The sequence below is a fragment of the Stomoxys calcitrans genome, chromosome 3 (genome assembly GCF_963082655.1).
Source record: "Stomoxys calcitrans chromosome 3, idStoCalc2.1, whole genome shotgun sequence".
Classification (NCBI taxonomy): Eukaryota; Metazoa; Arthropoda; class Insecta; order Diptera; family Muscidae; genus Stomoxys; species Stomoxys calcitrans.
Window position 1 is genome coordinate 190021291 of NC_081554.1, and position 14621 is coordinate 190035911.

General features: G+C 37.9%; 2 protein-coding genes across 6 annotated transcripts in view; one reads left to right on the forward strand and one right to left on the reverse strand.

Annotated features, from left to right (window-relative positions):
• The window catches only part of LOC106085086 (angiotensin-converting enzyme), a 253968-nt gene that overhangs the window by 57261 nt on the left and 182086 nt on the right, over nucleotides 1-14621 (forward strand). The gene's annotated exons all lie outside the window — the stretch shown is intronic.
• LOC106085089 (skin secretory protein xP2-like) lies at nucleotides 5425-10727 on the reverse strand. 2 transcript variants are annotated; one of them, XM_013249125.2, is made up of 3 exons: nucleotides 10671-10727; nucleotides 6645-7712; nucleotides 5425-6476 (listed from the first exon to the last, which is right to left on the reverse strand). In XM_013249125.2, the coding sequence occupies exons 1-3, from the start codon at nucleotides 10680-10682 to the stop codon at nucleotides 6468-6470; spliced, it is 1089 nt and encodes a 362-aa protein (XP_013104579.1). In that variant the 5' UTR covers nucleotides 10683-10727; the 3' UTR covers nucleotides 5425-6467. The 2 variants fall into 2 exon arrangements, with proteins under 2 accessions (XP_013104579.1, XP_013104578.1); XM_013249124.2 differs by having other exon boundaries at nucleotides 5425-7712.

A 14621-nucleotide genomic window follows, 5' to 3' on the forward strand; every position in this document is an offset into this window, starting at 1 on the left:
GAAACGGTAGCAGATAGCTGCAGGGTGAATGTAAAGGGTGATTTTTTTGAGGTTAGGATTTTCATGCATTAGTATTTGACAGATCACGTGGGATTTCAGACATGGTGTCAAAGAGAAAGATGCTCAGTATGCTTTGACATTTCATCATGAATAGACTTACTAACGAGCAACGCTTGCAAATCATTGAATTTTATTACCAAAATCAGTGTTCGGTTCGAAATGTGTTCATTCACCGTAACGTTGCGTCCAACAGCATCTTTGAAAAAATACGGTCCAATGATTCCACCAGCGTACAAACCACACCAAACAGTGCATTTTTCGGGATGCATGGGCAGTTCTTGAACGGCTTCTGGTTGCTCTTCACTCCAAATGCGGCAATTTTGCTTATTTACGTAGCCATTCAACCAGAAATGAGCCTCATCGCTGAACAAAATTTGTCAAAATTTGAACACATTTCGAACCGAACACTGATTTTGGTAATAAAATTCAATGATTTGCAAGCGTTGCTCGTTAGTAAGTCTATTCATGATGAAATGTCAAAGCATACTGAGCATCTTTCTCTTTGACACCATGTCTGAAATCCCACGTGATCTGTCAAATACTAATGCATGAAACTCCTAACCTCAAAAAAATCACCCTTTAGTTCTTGGACCTCCAACGTCAAACCAGAGTAGCTATGGCTCAAAGGTGACAATGCACGTTGACATCAACGGGACCATACAACAAACCTGTTTAACTGCCCAGCCAGCTAAATCGAATCAGAAAGTGATTCTGAGTCGATCGGTATACTTATCAATGGGTCTATCTCTCTTCCCTACAAACTAATTCACTAAGTTATAATACCTGTACCACAGTAGTGGTGTAGGGTATACATATGTGTTGGATTGGGGGATTTGGACTTTCGATTCGATTTTTTTTATATTGTAGAAAATTCCCTATTATCTTATATATAAAAATCAATTTGTGTTTGTTTGTAGGTTTGTTTGTTTGTATGTATGTTTGTGTGTTCCTTATAGACTCAGAAACGGCTGAACCGATTTTCTTGAAATTTTCACAGATGGTGCATAATGATCCTGTGGTGAAAATAGGGTACTAAATTTTTTGATATCTGAAGGGGGGGCGTACCCTCACCCTTACCCTAATTTTCAGAACCGCAAGATCTCGGAGATGGGTGGTGCGATTTAAGCGAATTTTGTGTGCTCTCATATAGCGCCCTAAAAATAAAAATTTGGTATCCAAATTTCGGATGGGGTACCTAGGGGGGCCGCCCCACCCTAAAACCTACCAAACATATATTTAGACCAATCACGACAATATGCGACTCAAATGAAAGGTATTTAGGATAAGAAAACGTATCTGATAGCCAATTGTCGGACCAAGTGTTAGGGGGACCACCCCAAGCCCCAAAACACCCCTAAATCGGACATATTTACCGACCATGACAATATGGGAGTCAAATGAAAGGTATTTGCGAGTCGAATACGAATTTGATATCCAAATGTGGGACCACGTTTCTGGGGGGTGTACCCCTTTCCCAACGCCTCTCACCAAAAACATCCCCCAAAAGGGGGAAGTTTACGACCATAGCAATATGGAGCTTAAATGAAAGGTCTTCTGGGGTAAAGCACGATATCAATATTCGGGAAAATTGTCTATGGGGCCACCCCACCCCCATAACACCACCCAAATAGGAAGTATTTGCTGACTATTGCAATATGAGGCTCAAATAAGAGGGTTTTTAAAGTGGAACACGAATACGATATATATTTTCAAGGCCAACTCACTGAGTGGCCGCCCATCCCACAAAACACCCCCCAAGTCGGTCATGTTTGCCGACTATGGAAATATGGGGCTCAAATTAAAGGTATGTGGGAGTAGACCACATATCTGATATCAACATTAGGGGCCAACTGTCTAGCGGACGTCCCACCACCATAACAACCCCCAAATATGATATATTTGCTCACCAAGACAATTTGGGTCTTAAAGGAACTAAATATTCATAGATTTTAGGGCCGATATCCCAAACCGGACATATTTGCTGACTTTTGCAATAAGGAGTTTATATAAGATTAGAAAACGAATTTGATATCAAATTTTAAGGGCAATGGCAATATGGGGTTCAAATAAAAGATATATAGATATATGAGAATAGAGCACGTTGCTGATATATTTTTCGGGCTTATTGTTTGGGGGACCACCCCAATCCCCAAAACACCCCTAGATCGGGCATATTTAACGACCACGTCAATGTGGAGCTTAAATGAAAGGAATTGGGGGGTAGAGCAAGAATTGATACCCATTTTCGGGATCAATTTTCTGGGGGTCTACCCCTTTCCCAAAATACCCCACAAACGGCAATTTCTTAGTGACTATCGCAATATGGGGCTCAAATAAAGGTATTTGGGAGTAGAATACGAATTTGATATTCAAATGTAGGACCCTATATTTAGGGCCTCGCCCCTTTCCCAAAACACCCCCAAAGGAACAAAAATTTTCGACCATGCCAATATGTGGCTCAAATGAAAGGTATTTGAGATTTCTAATTCTAACGAATTTGATAACCTATTTTGAGGCCATGTGTTTGGGGGACGCCTCATCCTGTAAACTCCTCTTAAGCCAATGGCAATATGTGGTTTAAATAAATGGTATTTGAGAGAAGAGCACGATGCTGATATTTTGTCAGGGCCATGTATCTGGGGGACCACCTCTACCCCGAAAACACCTCTAAATCAGACATCATGAGAATATCGGGCTGAAATGAATTATTTTAAGAATGGAGTACACCTTACATCCTAACTTAAGGTAGTAGACCCATAAATATCATATGGGATTCAGATAAAGGCACTTATATTGTTAAACTGTTAGTCAAGTTTGCATGGTATTTCACTAAAAGATCTTTAATTGTCGATAATAAATATTCCAAGGAAACTTTTGTTCCATATAAAGTAAAAGTAGGCGCAACGGAGCGGGCCTGGGTCAGCTAGTGAAGTATATACAGAATCTGCTTAAATTGACATATCTTGTTCTAACTTCACCAAAAAAGCATCCACAATATGTACTCATTACCAACATAAAAGGAAAAGGTAAGGTACTTAAAAAAGTTTTTTGAATATGAACTGATCAATGAAAATTCTTTTTTGACCAAACCAATCTCGGCCAAAATTTCAACAAATAAAAATTAAAATTCGTATATCCCCAAAACCAGTCAAGCGGACTTGTTTTGTAGTGATTTTTGAGCACTATCCAGCAAAAATTTTGAAAATCGGACTACAAGTGAAGATTTGACAGCTCGAACAATTTTTCGAAAAACCGATGTTATCAACTTTAGGTGTCTACTAAGAGGTGTCCACCTAGTAGAGCTTGTTAAAAAATCACTTTTTTAGTTCAAAGACAAACGCTTTGAATTTGGATAAAAATTGGTTCAGATTTAGATATAGGTCCAAATACACAGATCGCCTGATTTACACTTTAAGGGCGTAATTACTACAATTGTCAGCCGATTTTTACTAAATTTGGTTTGGCACGTGTTTTAATACCCATCTGAAAGCCTCTTTAATACCTATTTGGATACCGCCGAATTACCTTTCTGGTATAGTAAGACATTATATAGCCGCCGCCTCCCGAATTTTGTTTTCTTTTATGTTACTTTTTTATTGTTTTTATTGTTACTCGAAATATTCGTCTGAGACCCCATAAAGTATATACATTCTTCATCGTCGCGACATTTTATGTCGATCTAGCCATGTCCGTCCGTCTGTCCGTTCGTCCGTCCGTCTGTCCGTTCGTCCGTCCGTCTGTCTTTCTGTCGAAAGCACGCTAACTTTCGAAGGAGTAAAGCTAGCCACTTGAAATTTTGCACAAACACTTCTTATTAGTGTAGGTCGCTTGGTATTGTAAACGGGCCATATCGGTCCATGTTTTGATGTAGCTGCCATATAAACCGATCTTGGGTTTTGACTTCTGGAGCCTCTAGAGTGCGCAATTCTTATCCGATTAGGATGAAATTTTGCACGACGTGTTTTGTTATGATATCCAATAACTGTGCCAAGTATGGTTCACATCGGTCCATGTTTTGATATAGCTGCCATATAAACCGATCTTGGGTCTTGACTTCTTGAGCCTCTAATGTGCGCAATTCTTATCCGATTGGAATGAAATTTTGCACGACGTGTTTTGTTATGATATCCATCAACTGTGCCAAGTATGGTCCAATTCGGTCCATGTTTTGATATAGCTGTCATATAAACCGATCTTGGGTCTTGACTTATTGAGCCTCTAGAGGTCGCAATTATTATCCGATTTGCCTGAAATTTTGTACGACGGATCCTCTCATGACCATCAACATACGTGTTTATTATGTCTGAATCTGAGTCTATAGTCCGATACAGCTCCCATATAAATCGATCTCTCTATTTCACTTCTTGAGCCCCCAAAGGACGCAATTCTTATTCGAATTGGCTGACATTTTACACAGGTCCCCAACATATAATTTATTTGTGGTCTAAAGCGGATCATATCTCGATATCGCTCTAATAGCAGAGCAAATCTTTTCTTATATCCTTATTTGCCTAAGAAGAGATGCCGAGAAAAGAACTCGACAAATGCGCTCCATGGAGGAGGGTATATAAGATTCGGCCCGGCCGAACTTAGCACGCTTTTAAATGTTTTTTTTTTTTTTATAATTTCCAATTATAAGCTTTAGAGTTATATATTTTTCGTTTGTTTCTCTTTCGAGACGAGCTCTATGATCGGAGATTTATTTTAAGTTTTAGTTTTTTCTGAAACCTCAAAACAAAATCCTTCTAGTTTAGTGTTATATATTCCCACCAGTTTTTCCCCCTTCACAAAATAAAAGACTTTTGAAACAATTTTGTGTTTGGTTTACTCGATTTCAATCACTAGGATTTGTTTTTCAATTTTTTTTTTATTGAATATCATTTGCTTCAATAACATTTCGTGGTTGTGCGCTTCAGGCGCACAAAATGTTAAATGAATTTGGTTTTTTTGGTAATATACAAAAATTGGTTATATGTTGAAAGAAAAATATATTTCTTAGTATAGTCAAGTTAAAAAAGGGAAAGGAATTTTTCTTAATACATTCAAAAAAATAGGTAAAGAAAAATTCCAATACCAAAATTAAAAAAACAAAACACGTAACATATATTCATAGTAACAAAATAACATAATACAATACGGTTTGTTTTATTTTGGTTTTGTTTAGGCAAAAAATTAAGGGAAAGTAAAAAAAAATGTTTTTGATTTTTTTTTTTAACAAAACTATAAAAATAAATATATAAAACATTATCACACATAACACAATTTAATTTTAAAACAGCTAAAAATAGCTAAACTAGTCTAACGTTTTTGTTTGCTTTTTTTTTAAATAAAATCTCTTGACGATATAACCAGCAAGGTACTGGTGCTGCAACGCCTTAATCTCAATATTTAACAAAAACATCTTAACTATGGTTTTCTTTTTTTGTTTATAAAATTCCTAAAATTGCTACGCCAGGCTGGCTGGACGGCACTTAGAGGGGAAATTTGAGAAATTGATAGATTCTACTGAGACTGTTTATGCTGCATCCAAAGCTCTTGCAAAAAGAGAGCCAAATGCTATTACTATTATCCTTAAAAATCTACTCATGTTGACATTGCCTTAAAAATATTTTTCTTAAAAATCACTTTGTTATTCACAACAAAAACAAAAAAAGATGGCTTATGCACTACTAAACATAAAAAATATAATAAAAATTGTATACAAAAAAATCTCTGTGTGTTGGTTCATACTTAAACTCTAGGTTGCGGTTTAGGTGCTTAGACATTAAGAGAAGTAGAAGTAGAATTTGGATTAAGGAAGCTTTGATCTCTCTTCATTACTCTGGTTGAAAAAAATTCCCTTAGAGTTATGCCAATAGATCATATGCCAAGTCTCTTTTGCCAACTGTACTTTGCTCTTTTACTCTCTCTCTCTCTTCTCTAAAAGAAAGCTTTGAAAGATTGAAACTTGTCAGTCTTTGTCCTTCTTTTCATCTTTCTCTCTCACTGCATTCCTTTTATCTAAGAGACTCTTTGAGATTAAAACTTCCCTTAGAGTTATGCCAATAGACCATATGCTCTGTTTCTCTCTCTCTCTCTCACTACTCTGTTTGCTGTGGGGGGTTTTTAATAAAATCTAAGTCCGTTATTTGAGGCCAATATCACGTTTGTTGGTTTTTTTTTCACCGTTAGTGTTCGTCAAATCCGTTACATTGAAATCGTATTCATTAAAGCCAGGCAACAAAAGTCCGTTATTTTGGGTTCAGTACTAGGTCTCTCTTTCTCTCTCTCTCTCTCTCAGTTCACTTTACTCTCATAAGTTAACCAAATCACTGGAATCACTCTGAAGCTGTCTCTCTCACTCCTTTTGATTATTTTTTTTAAGCTATTTACAGTGGGGATGGGGAGATCGGCTCAGATGGTTCTTCTTAGTGATGCTGTGGAAAACAAAACGAAAAAAGAGAAGAAAAAAGAAAACTCTCATTAGAATCATAGGGTGCTTAGCTTAGGTAGTAAGGTAGGTCGGTCTAGAAGTGATGGCCATAGCCACCATGACCATAACCACCATGGCCATAGCCACCACCATAACTATGACCAAAATCCACCTCGTGTTCCTCATGTATGGCCACTTCGTGATGATGGCCGCTTTCGATGTGATGTATGGGCTGATGGTGATGCTCCTCGATTTTCTTGTGAATGAATTCGGGTTCTTTGTAGGAGATGTGTTTCTCATGGTATTCGGGCACATGTTTTTCCAAGTGTACTGGCACTGGTTTCTCATAGGGCACATGCACAGGGTAGGGCACATTTTTCTCTACTTTAACTGGGATTTCCTTGACAACGGGGTAGGGGGCGGGCACATGAACCTTAACCTCATAGGGCACTGGTTTCTCTACATGCACTGGCACTGGTCTGTCATAGGGCACATGTACAGGGACGGGTACTTTCTTGATAACGGGTACAGGTACTGGTTTTTCAACATGATAAGGTACTGGTTTGTCCACATGATAGGGTACAGGCTTCTCTACGGGCACCTTTACGGGGTAGTGTACAATCTTTTCTACTGGATATGGCTTATCGACATGTACCTCCACCTTAACGGGATAAGGCACCTTCTTCTCTACGGGATATGGTGCAGGCACATGCACCTTGACGGGCACATGTACTTTTTTCTCTACAGGATATGGTGCTGGAACGTATACCTTAACTGGGACTGGACGATCATATGGAACATGTACTGGTACAGGGATTTTCTTTTCTACAGGATATGGAGCTGGTATTTCATGGGGCACTTTGACAATTTCCTTAACCTCATAGGGCACATGCTTAACCACGGGATAGGGTTTGGGCACTTTCACCTCTACGGGCACGGGAACATGTTTCTCTACGGGCACATGGACATGTTTCTCCACAGGCACTGGATAGGGTATCTTCTTGACAATGGTCAAAGTTTTTTGCTCATGAATTGGATAGTGATGATGATGATGATAATCTTCAAAATGATGGAGGCCACGTTTGGTTTTGACTGTTTCGCCACCATCGGCATCTGAGGATTTTTTACCCTCATCAGCTTTGGCCTCAACCTTTTTATCCTCAGCTCCGGCTAGTTGCTTTTCTTCTTCGGCATGTGTTTGGGCTACCAGAAGGAGTGTAGCGAGCAGAAATGCTGTTCGCTGGGGAGGCGAAAGAAAAAAATAAGAAAATTGACAGAAATAACACGAATTAGTAAAAGTACAAATAAATAAGTATAAACTATTATTCAGATCATATTATATTTGAACTTGGTCCAAGGAAATTTTTCTTTGTTTTTAACAAATTTTTCTTGAATTTTTCTATTGTTTTAAAAAATATAATATAGCTTTGATTTTGTTATTATAATAAAAAGTTTTTGTTGAATTTTACAAAAACAGATTTTTATTGATTTTTTTTAGCAGTAGACATGCTGGTTGTTGAAAGTAAATTATGTGGCTTAACTATAGGAGAAAGGTGTTTTCACTTTTTTTTTAATCATGAAAAATCCTTTATATTGTAAAGAGAGAAAGGATTTTGGCAATTTTTGTGCTGTTTCTTAAAATGATTGAAAATTATGAATGTTAAGTTCGAGTTTCGTGCTTATGACTAGAGTTTGGGTTAAAAACCTCATTTATGTGACTATTGGTAAAGTTTTGCTTTTGTCCTCCTTCTTGAAGAATTATAGAGTACCCACAAGTACCAGGTTTTTTTTTGAAGCATTAAAGAAAATTTGTAATCCTTTAAGTTAAACTTGTTTCAATCGGACAGCATTCTTTTGAGGGAGCTTGCATTTTTTGAATAATCGAAATCAATCTTTAACCCGAATGTTTATGGGCAAATTTGCTTTAGAAATCTGGTAGCCAAAGCACTGAAAAACACCTAAGGTCCAGCAAACAGAACGGGTTTACCCATTAAAGATAGAGGGATAGAAAATTTTCAAAAAATGGAGGAGAATTTCCAAAATCCTGTTTCAAGTACACCAATTCAGTTTTGCTTAGGTATTGGAGCTATATCAGGGTATGAACCGATTGGAGCTATACTTAGCTTGAACGTTGGGGGCCATAGTAGATGCCATTGTGCAAAATTATAATCAAACCGGATAAGAATTGCGCCTTTTAGGGGCTAAAGAAGTAAAATCGTTAGAACAGCTTATATGGGAGCTGTATCTGGTTTTAGACCGATTCAAAGCATAATTGGCATGTATATTTCGGTTCATAGAAAAGGTTGCTATGCAAAATTTTAGCCAAATCGGACAAAAATTGTGGCTTCCATGGTTTCAGGAAGTCAAATCGTGAGATCGTTTTATATGGAAACTATATCCAAATCTGAACCGATATGGTCCACTTGCAATCCCCAACGACTTACATCAATATAAAGTATCTGTGCAAAATTTCATGCGGCTAGCTCTACGCGTTCGACCGCTATCGCGATTTCGACGGACGGACGGACAGACATGGCTAGTTCAATTCAGAATTTCGAGACGATCAAGAATATATATACCGTATGAGGTCCAAGATCAATATTTCGAGGTGTTACCAACGGAATGACTAGATTAGTATACCTCTATCCTATGGTGGTGGGTATAAAAATGAGGCTAAGTAATAAAAGAATATATTCGATGACTACTTAAAAGAAGCAGGAGATCTCGAGTTGTACCTTATTATTTGTCCATATCAGTTGAAGCGACTGTTCACTTTCCCAACTACCTACTCGAGTTAACTAGAAATCTGACAATTCGACTGTATCTATAGTGCAAAGAACATTTCCACAAATGGTACAACGAGGAAAGTAAAGACATATTAAATCCTTCTCTGTGGATTTAAGTTTTAGGTCAAGCGTTCGACGACATAATCTCATTAAGGTAACGGAGATAAGTCAGCTGGACCATGTATGATACCTTAATTCATTAGTCTTCATATAATAGTTTAAATGAATATCAGGTGGAGGATGTATGATGTGGTTGTCAACAATATACTGGCTAGAACTTGCTTGGCATATTTAAATTTCTTCAAATGTTTGTAATATCAAAAGCACCAGCAAGCTGGCGTTAGAATGGCTTCCAAACACTTTTTATAATTTCTTCAAATATAAAAAATTTTAAAAATGCCCAAATTATGTTGGGAAACTTTTGATTGCTTCGTTTTGAGGTGATATTCATATCCCGTCTAGAATATCAGAAGAAAATTTTCAGCGGTGCTTATCCTTACTAGGGCGGGCGACACTTGTGAGGTGCTAACCTTAGGTAATCAGCAGTCGCTCTGCGGCAAACTATTCAGACTCATTGAACTTAATCATGTATGGGAAAGCAGTTATCGATATGAAAGAAGTATCTCTGCTGTTCCTTCATGGGCAAATTTGCAAAAAATGGTGTGTATTAAAAAAATTATTTTGACAAAATATAATTTTAAAAATTTTATAATTAAAATTAATTTTTTTACTTTCTAAGTTCTGCTAAAGGAATCTCTATTCGCATAATGGCGAATCCTTGTCGTCTTTACATATTTGCTTTATGATAGTTTTTAGCTATGCTCTTTTTTGAACATAAGCATTTAACTTAATGTTCTATAGCTGGATGAATATCCTGTATGAAGTTCCATCTAGAAACTAGTTAAAAAAAGTTAAAAATTCATATAAATCATTACTATTGTTACCTTTAAGAGGTTTTAATTTCAAAGGACACCTAAAAAATGCTAAGGATTCAATGCCTGTTTGAAAAGTTAAACACTTTTTCTTACAAAATTATCCATTTTTGTAACTCTTCCTTGTCAAATAAAGGAATTATATTTTGGGGTTTTTCCTTGTCTCCAAAATAGATATATGAAGTGGTTTCTTTCAGAAAGTTGTTTCAATTTTGATAAATTTCTCAAATCAGTTATTTTTAGCAAACTGTTAGTAAAATAATATCCACTTTCTTTTATTTCAAATATTTTTCACTCTTTCGACAGTATTTTTATAATCCACATTAGTTCTATATTACAAACAGTTTAATCCTTGCACATTATTTATTGTTTATAAATAATTTTTATTTTCCTATTATCCATGTCCTTGCTGGTAAAATGTTCTCTGTTTTATATATTTTCCATTTTTATCACTTGTAATTTTTCTTGTATGTTACTCACCATTAATTTCATGGTGAGTGCTTTTGATCCTTTTCGATGAGGTTAAAGCAATTAGCCACTATATCCACACAATATCCCTTTTTATATGACACAGTAATGCTGCCGCAAACAAATCACACAATCAACACATGAAAATAAATAAAGAGAAAACAAAAGACTTAAGCAACGAACTTGTTATAATCTTTCCATTTAAATATCTTTTTTGTTTTTTTGGTTATTTGTTTATATTATAACTCAAAATGTTGTTAAATTACTTTATGTATCCGAGTCGCACGTAGACGTAAGGAACGCACACGTATCTTAAAACTTAAGAAAAGCTGTGCTACTTGGCTATGTGGTGTATAGCTGCACAGTTAACGATTAAATGATACCAACCAAACCAGCACCACTAACTTTTATACCAACTGCAAGAAATCGAAAACTGAACCAACTTTGCCAGACTGCCAGCCAGAGCGCTCCCGACACAGAGCTCACAAAATTCAACGCAATAACTATGACAGGGGGTACAGCAGGGAGGTCATCATCATCCACCGCCGTCACTATCACCATCAGCAACCCACCACGACCACGACCACTACCAACCAAAAACACAGATCCCCTCTCATTGTATTTGCCTGTGTCTTTTGAACTATGCAATGTGGGCAAAGCGTAAACCGACAAACTTTAAGCCATACTGCTATGCTACAGAAAACATGCTTAAGAAGCCTAGGCAGTGGTTCCAAATCCATAAGCGTTTAGGCTAAAATGTTGTTGGGCCACAATATATAAACAAACAACAAAAAACTTCATGGAAATGGCAGTGTAATGAAAAGCCAATTTGGCCAAGCAGAAGATTAAAGTGCTAAGCTTAGGCTTTGAGTTTCCCTGAACAAAAGCCTTAAGGGTTTAAAGTGATGATGAGGGGGCAGGAAATTTTCTTGCTTAGTGGTAATAACACTTATAACTTCTAAGACAAAAATAATAATAAAAAAAGATCAACCATCCCCCCTTCCCCTTTGTCATCAACATAGTCAAGCCAGGAAAATGGTAAGCAAAGTCTAACACATTATTATTGCAATATTTCGGCATTAGGTCGTCTAGAAAAAATAGTAAAAATATGAACAACTATAGTAGGCCACCTTTGGAGGCAACAACAATTTAGCCATCATCAATGGTAGCCTACAAAAACAAAAACTACAAAAAAATAAAACAAAAATTACAGATTACAGTTTGCCTAGGCACGTTGCAAGTATTTGTTGGTAATTTAAAACTAAATCAAAGCATAATATTTTGTTGCCTCACACCAAAAACAATAATGAATGGCATCAGCTGCTACGTGCAACACCATGAACGCTCCATAGTGTTGCATATGGCCACCAACATCAACACAGCCACATATATTGACGATCACACAACATCAAGAAGTGCGAAAATTTGAAAAACAATAATTTGTTGTTGCCTTTTCAGCTACCATAATGATGGCAATGATGATGATTCGATGTTGTTACATTTCTGTCGCTTAGAAAACATGGAACAGTATTATGAGTAATGAAAAATTATTAAAAGTTGGAAATTAGTTAATAACAAGTAAAAGCGTGCTAAGTTCGGCCAGGCCGAATCTTATATACCCTCCACCATGGATCGAATTTGTCGAGTTCTTTTCCCGGCATCTCTTCTTTGGCAAAAAAAGGATATAAGAAAAGATTTGCTCTGCTATTAGAGCGATATCAAGATATGGTCCGGTTTGGACCACAATTCAATTATATATTGGAGACCTGTGTAAAATGTCAGTCAATTCGAATAAGAATTGCGCCCTTTGGGGGCTCAAGAAGTGAAATAGAGAGATCGATTTATATGGGAGCTCTATCGGGCTATAGACCGATTCAGATCATAATAAACACGTATGTTAATGGTCATGAGAGAATCCGTCGTACACAATTTCAGGCAAATCGGATAATAATTGCGACCTCTAGAGGCTCAAGAAGTCAAGATCCCAGATCGGTTTATATGGCAGCTACATCAGGTTATGAACCGATTTGAACCTTATTTGACACAGTTGTTGAAAGTAAGAATAAAATACGTCATGCAAAATTTCAGCCAAATCGGATACGAATTGCGCCCTCTAGAAGCTCAAGAAGTCAAGTCTCCAGATCTGTTTATATGGCAGCTATATCAGGTTATGAACCGATTTGAACCTAACTAAGCACAGTTGTTGGGTATCATAACAAAACACGTGGTGCAAAATTTTATTCAAATCGGATAAGAATTGCGCACTCTAGAGGCTCTAGAACTCAAGACCCAAGATCGGTTTATATGGCAGCTATATCAGGTTATGGACCGATTTGAACCTTACTTGGTACAGTTGTTGGATATCATAGAAAAACACGTCTTGCAAAATTTCAGCCAAATCGGATAGGAATTGCGCACTCTAGAGGCTCAAGAAGTCAAGACCCAAGATCGGTTTATATGACAGCTATATCAGGTCATGGGCCGATTTGAACCTTACTTGGCACAGTTGTTGGATATCAAAACAAAACGCGTCGTAGAAAATTTCATTTAAATCGGATAAGAATTGCGCACTCTAGAGGCTCAAGAATTCAAGACCCCAGATCGGTTTATATGGCAGCTATATCAGGTTATGGACCGATTTGAACCATACTTGGCACAGTTGTTGGGTATCATAAGAAAACACGTCGTGCAAAATTTCATTCTAATCGAATAAGAATTGCGCACTCTAGAGGCTCAAGATGTCAAGACCCAAGATCGGTTTATATGGCAGCTATATCAAAACTTGGACCGATATGGCCCATTTACAATACCAACCGACCTACACTAATAAGAAGTATTTGTGCAAAATTTTAAGCGGGTAAAAAATTGTGAAAAAATTGCAGCTTTTAAGGGCTCAAGAAGTCAGATCGAGAGACCGGTTTATATGGGAGCTATATCCAAATCCTAACCGAGATGGCCCATTTGCGATCTCCATCGACCTACACCGTGAAATATACACCCATCTCCCCTGCGCCTGTCGCTAGTGACCCCTATGTGGAGTGCATAGGGACAGCAGTCAGGTGTGATACTGCCGAGATAGAGCTATACAACGTGTACATACCGCCGGTTGGTAGCTGTGTCCCAATTAATGGCCAAGCTTATAACCCCGTCATAAGTGGATTACTTTGTGATCATAATCGTCTGGTTCTAGGAGATTTTAATGCGCATGACATTTCATGGCATTTCTCCTAGGTAACGACCAACGGGGCATAGCTTTGGCAGAGCAGATTGAAGGCTTTACGTTTTGCACGGTGGAAAAAGATGCCCCCACTAGGATTACGAGAAGTGCAGCAGCTCGCAGATATTTCCATTGCATCATCGGATCTCCTGAGGGATGTATCCGGGCAAGCCGTCGTTTATGTGACATCAGACCACCTTCCCATATTCTCAGCATCGACCGACCACCCTACTTCATAACCTCTGAGCGCCGGACGTTTATCAATCAGTAGAAGGCCGATGGGTCAGGTTCAGAGAGTACACCAATCGCCGCTTCAGTGAAGTGGCACCGTGGCACATTCCGAGACATCATTAACGCAGCATCCGCTCGCTTTATACCAGACGGTCGAATACCCCAAGTGCAACTCAATTCGTTGTACGGACCCCACTAATCCCAGAAACAGCGAGCTAAATCTGGAAATAAACTGGGTAGTCGATGAACACAGGCTGAATTTGTAGCTGGAACACTTGGAGCAATGTAACTTAGGCACCGGTATAGGCAAACTGTGGTCTACTGTTTGGTCACTCAGCCACATTGTTGACTCTAAGTACGCGGGAGGTGAATGGCGAGCTGACTGTGATGGTCGATGGAGAAATAATTCTGACCATCAAGTGTCCCAAAATACTTGGCGTCACATTTGACATTACACATTCTCCCCATATGCCACAGCAATTTGCGATATAGTCGAAAGTAGAAACAAGGTCCTC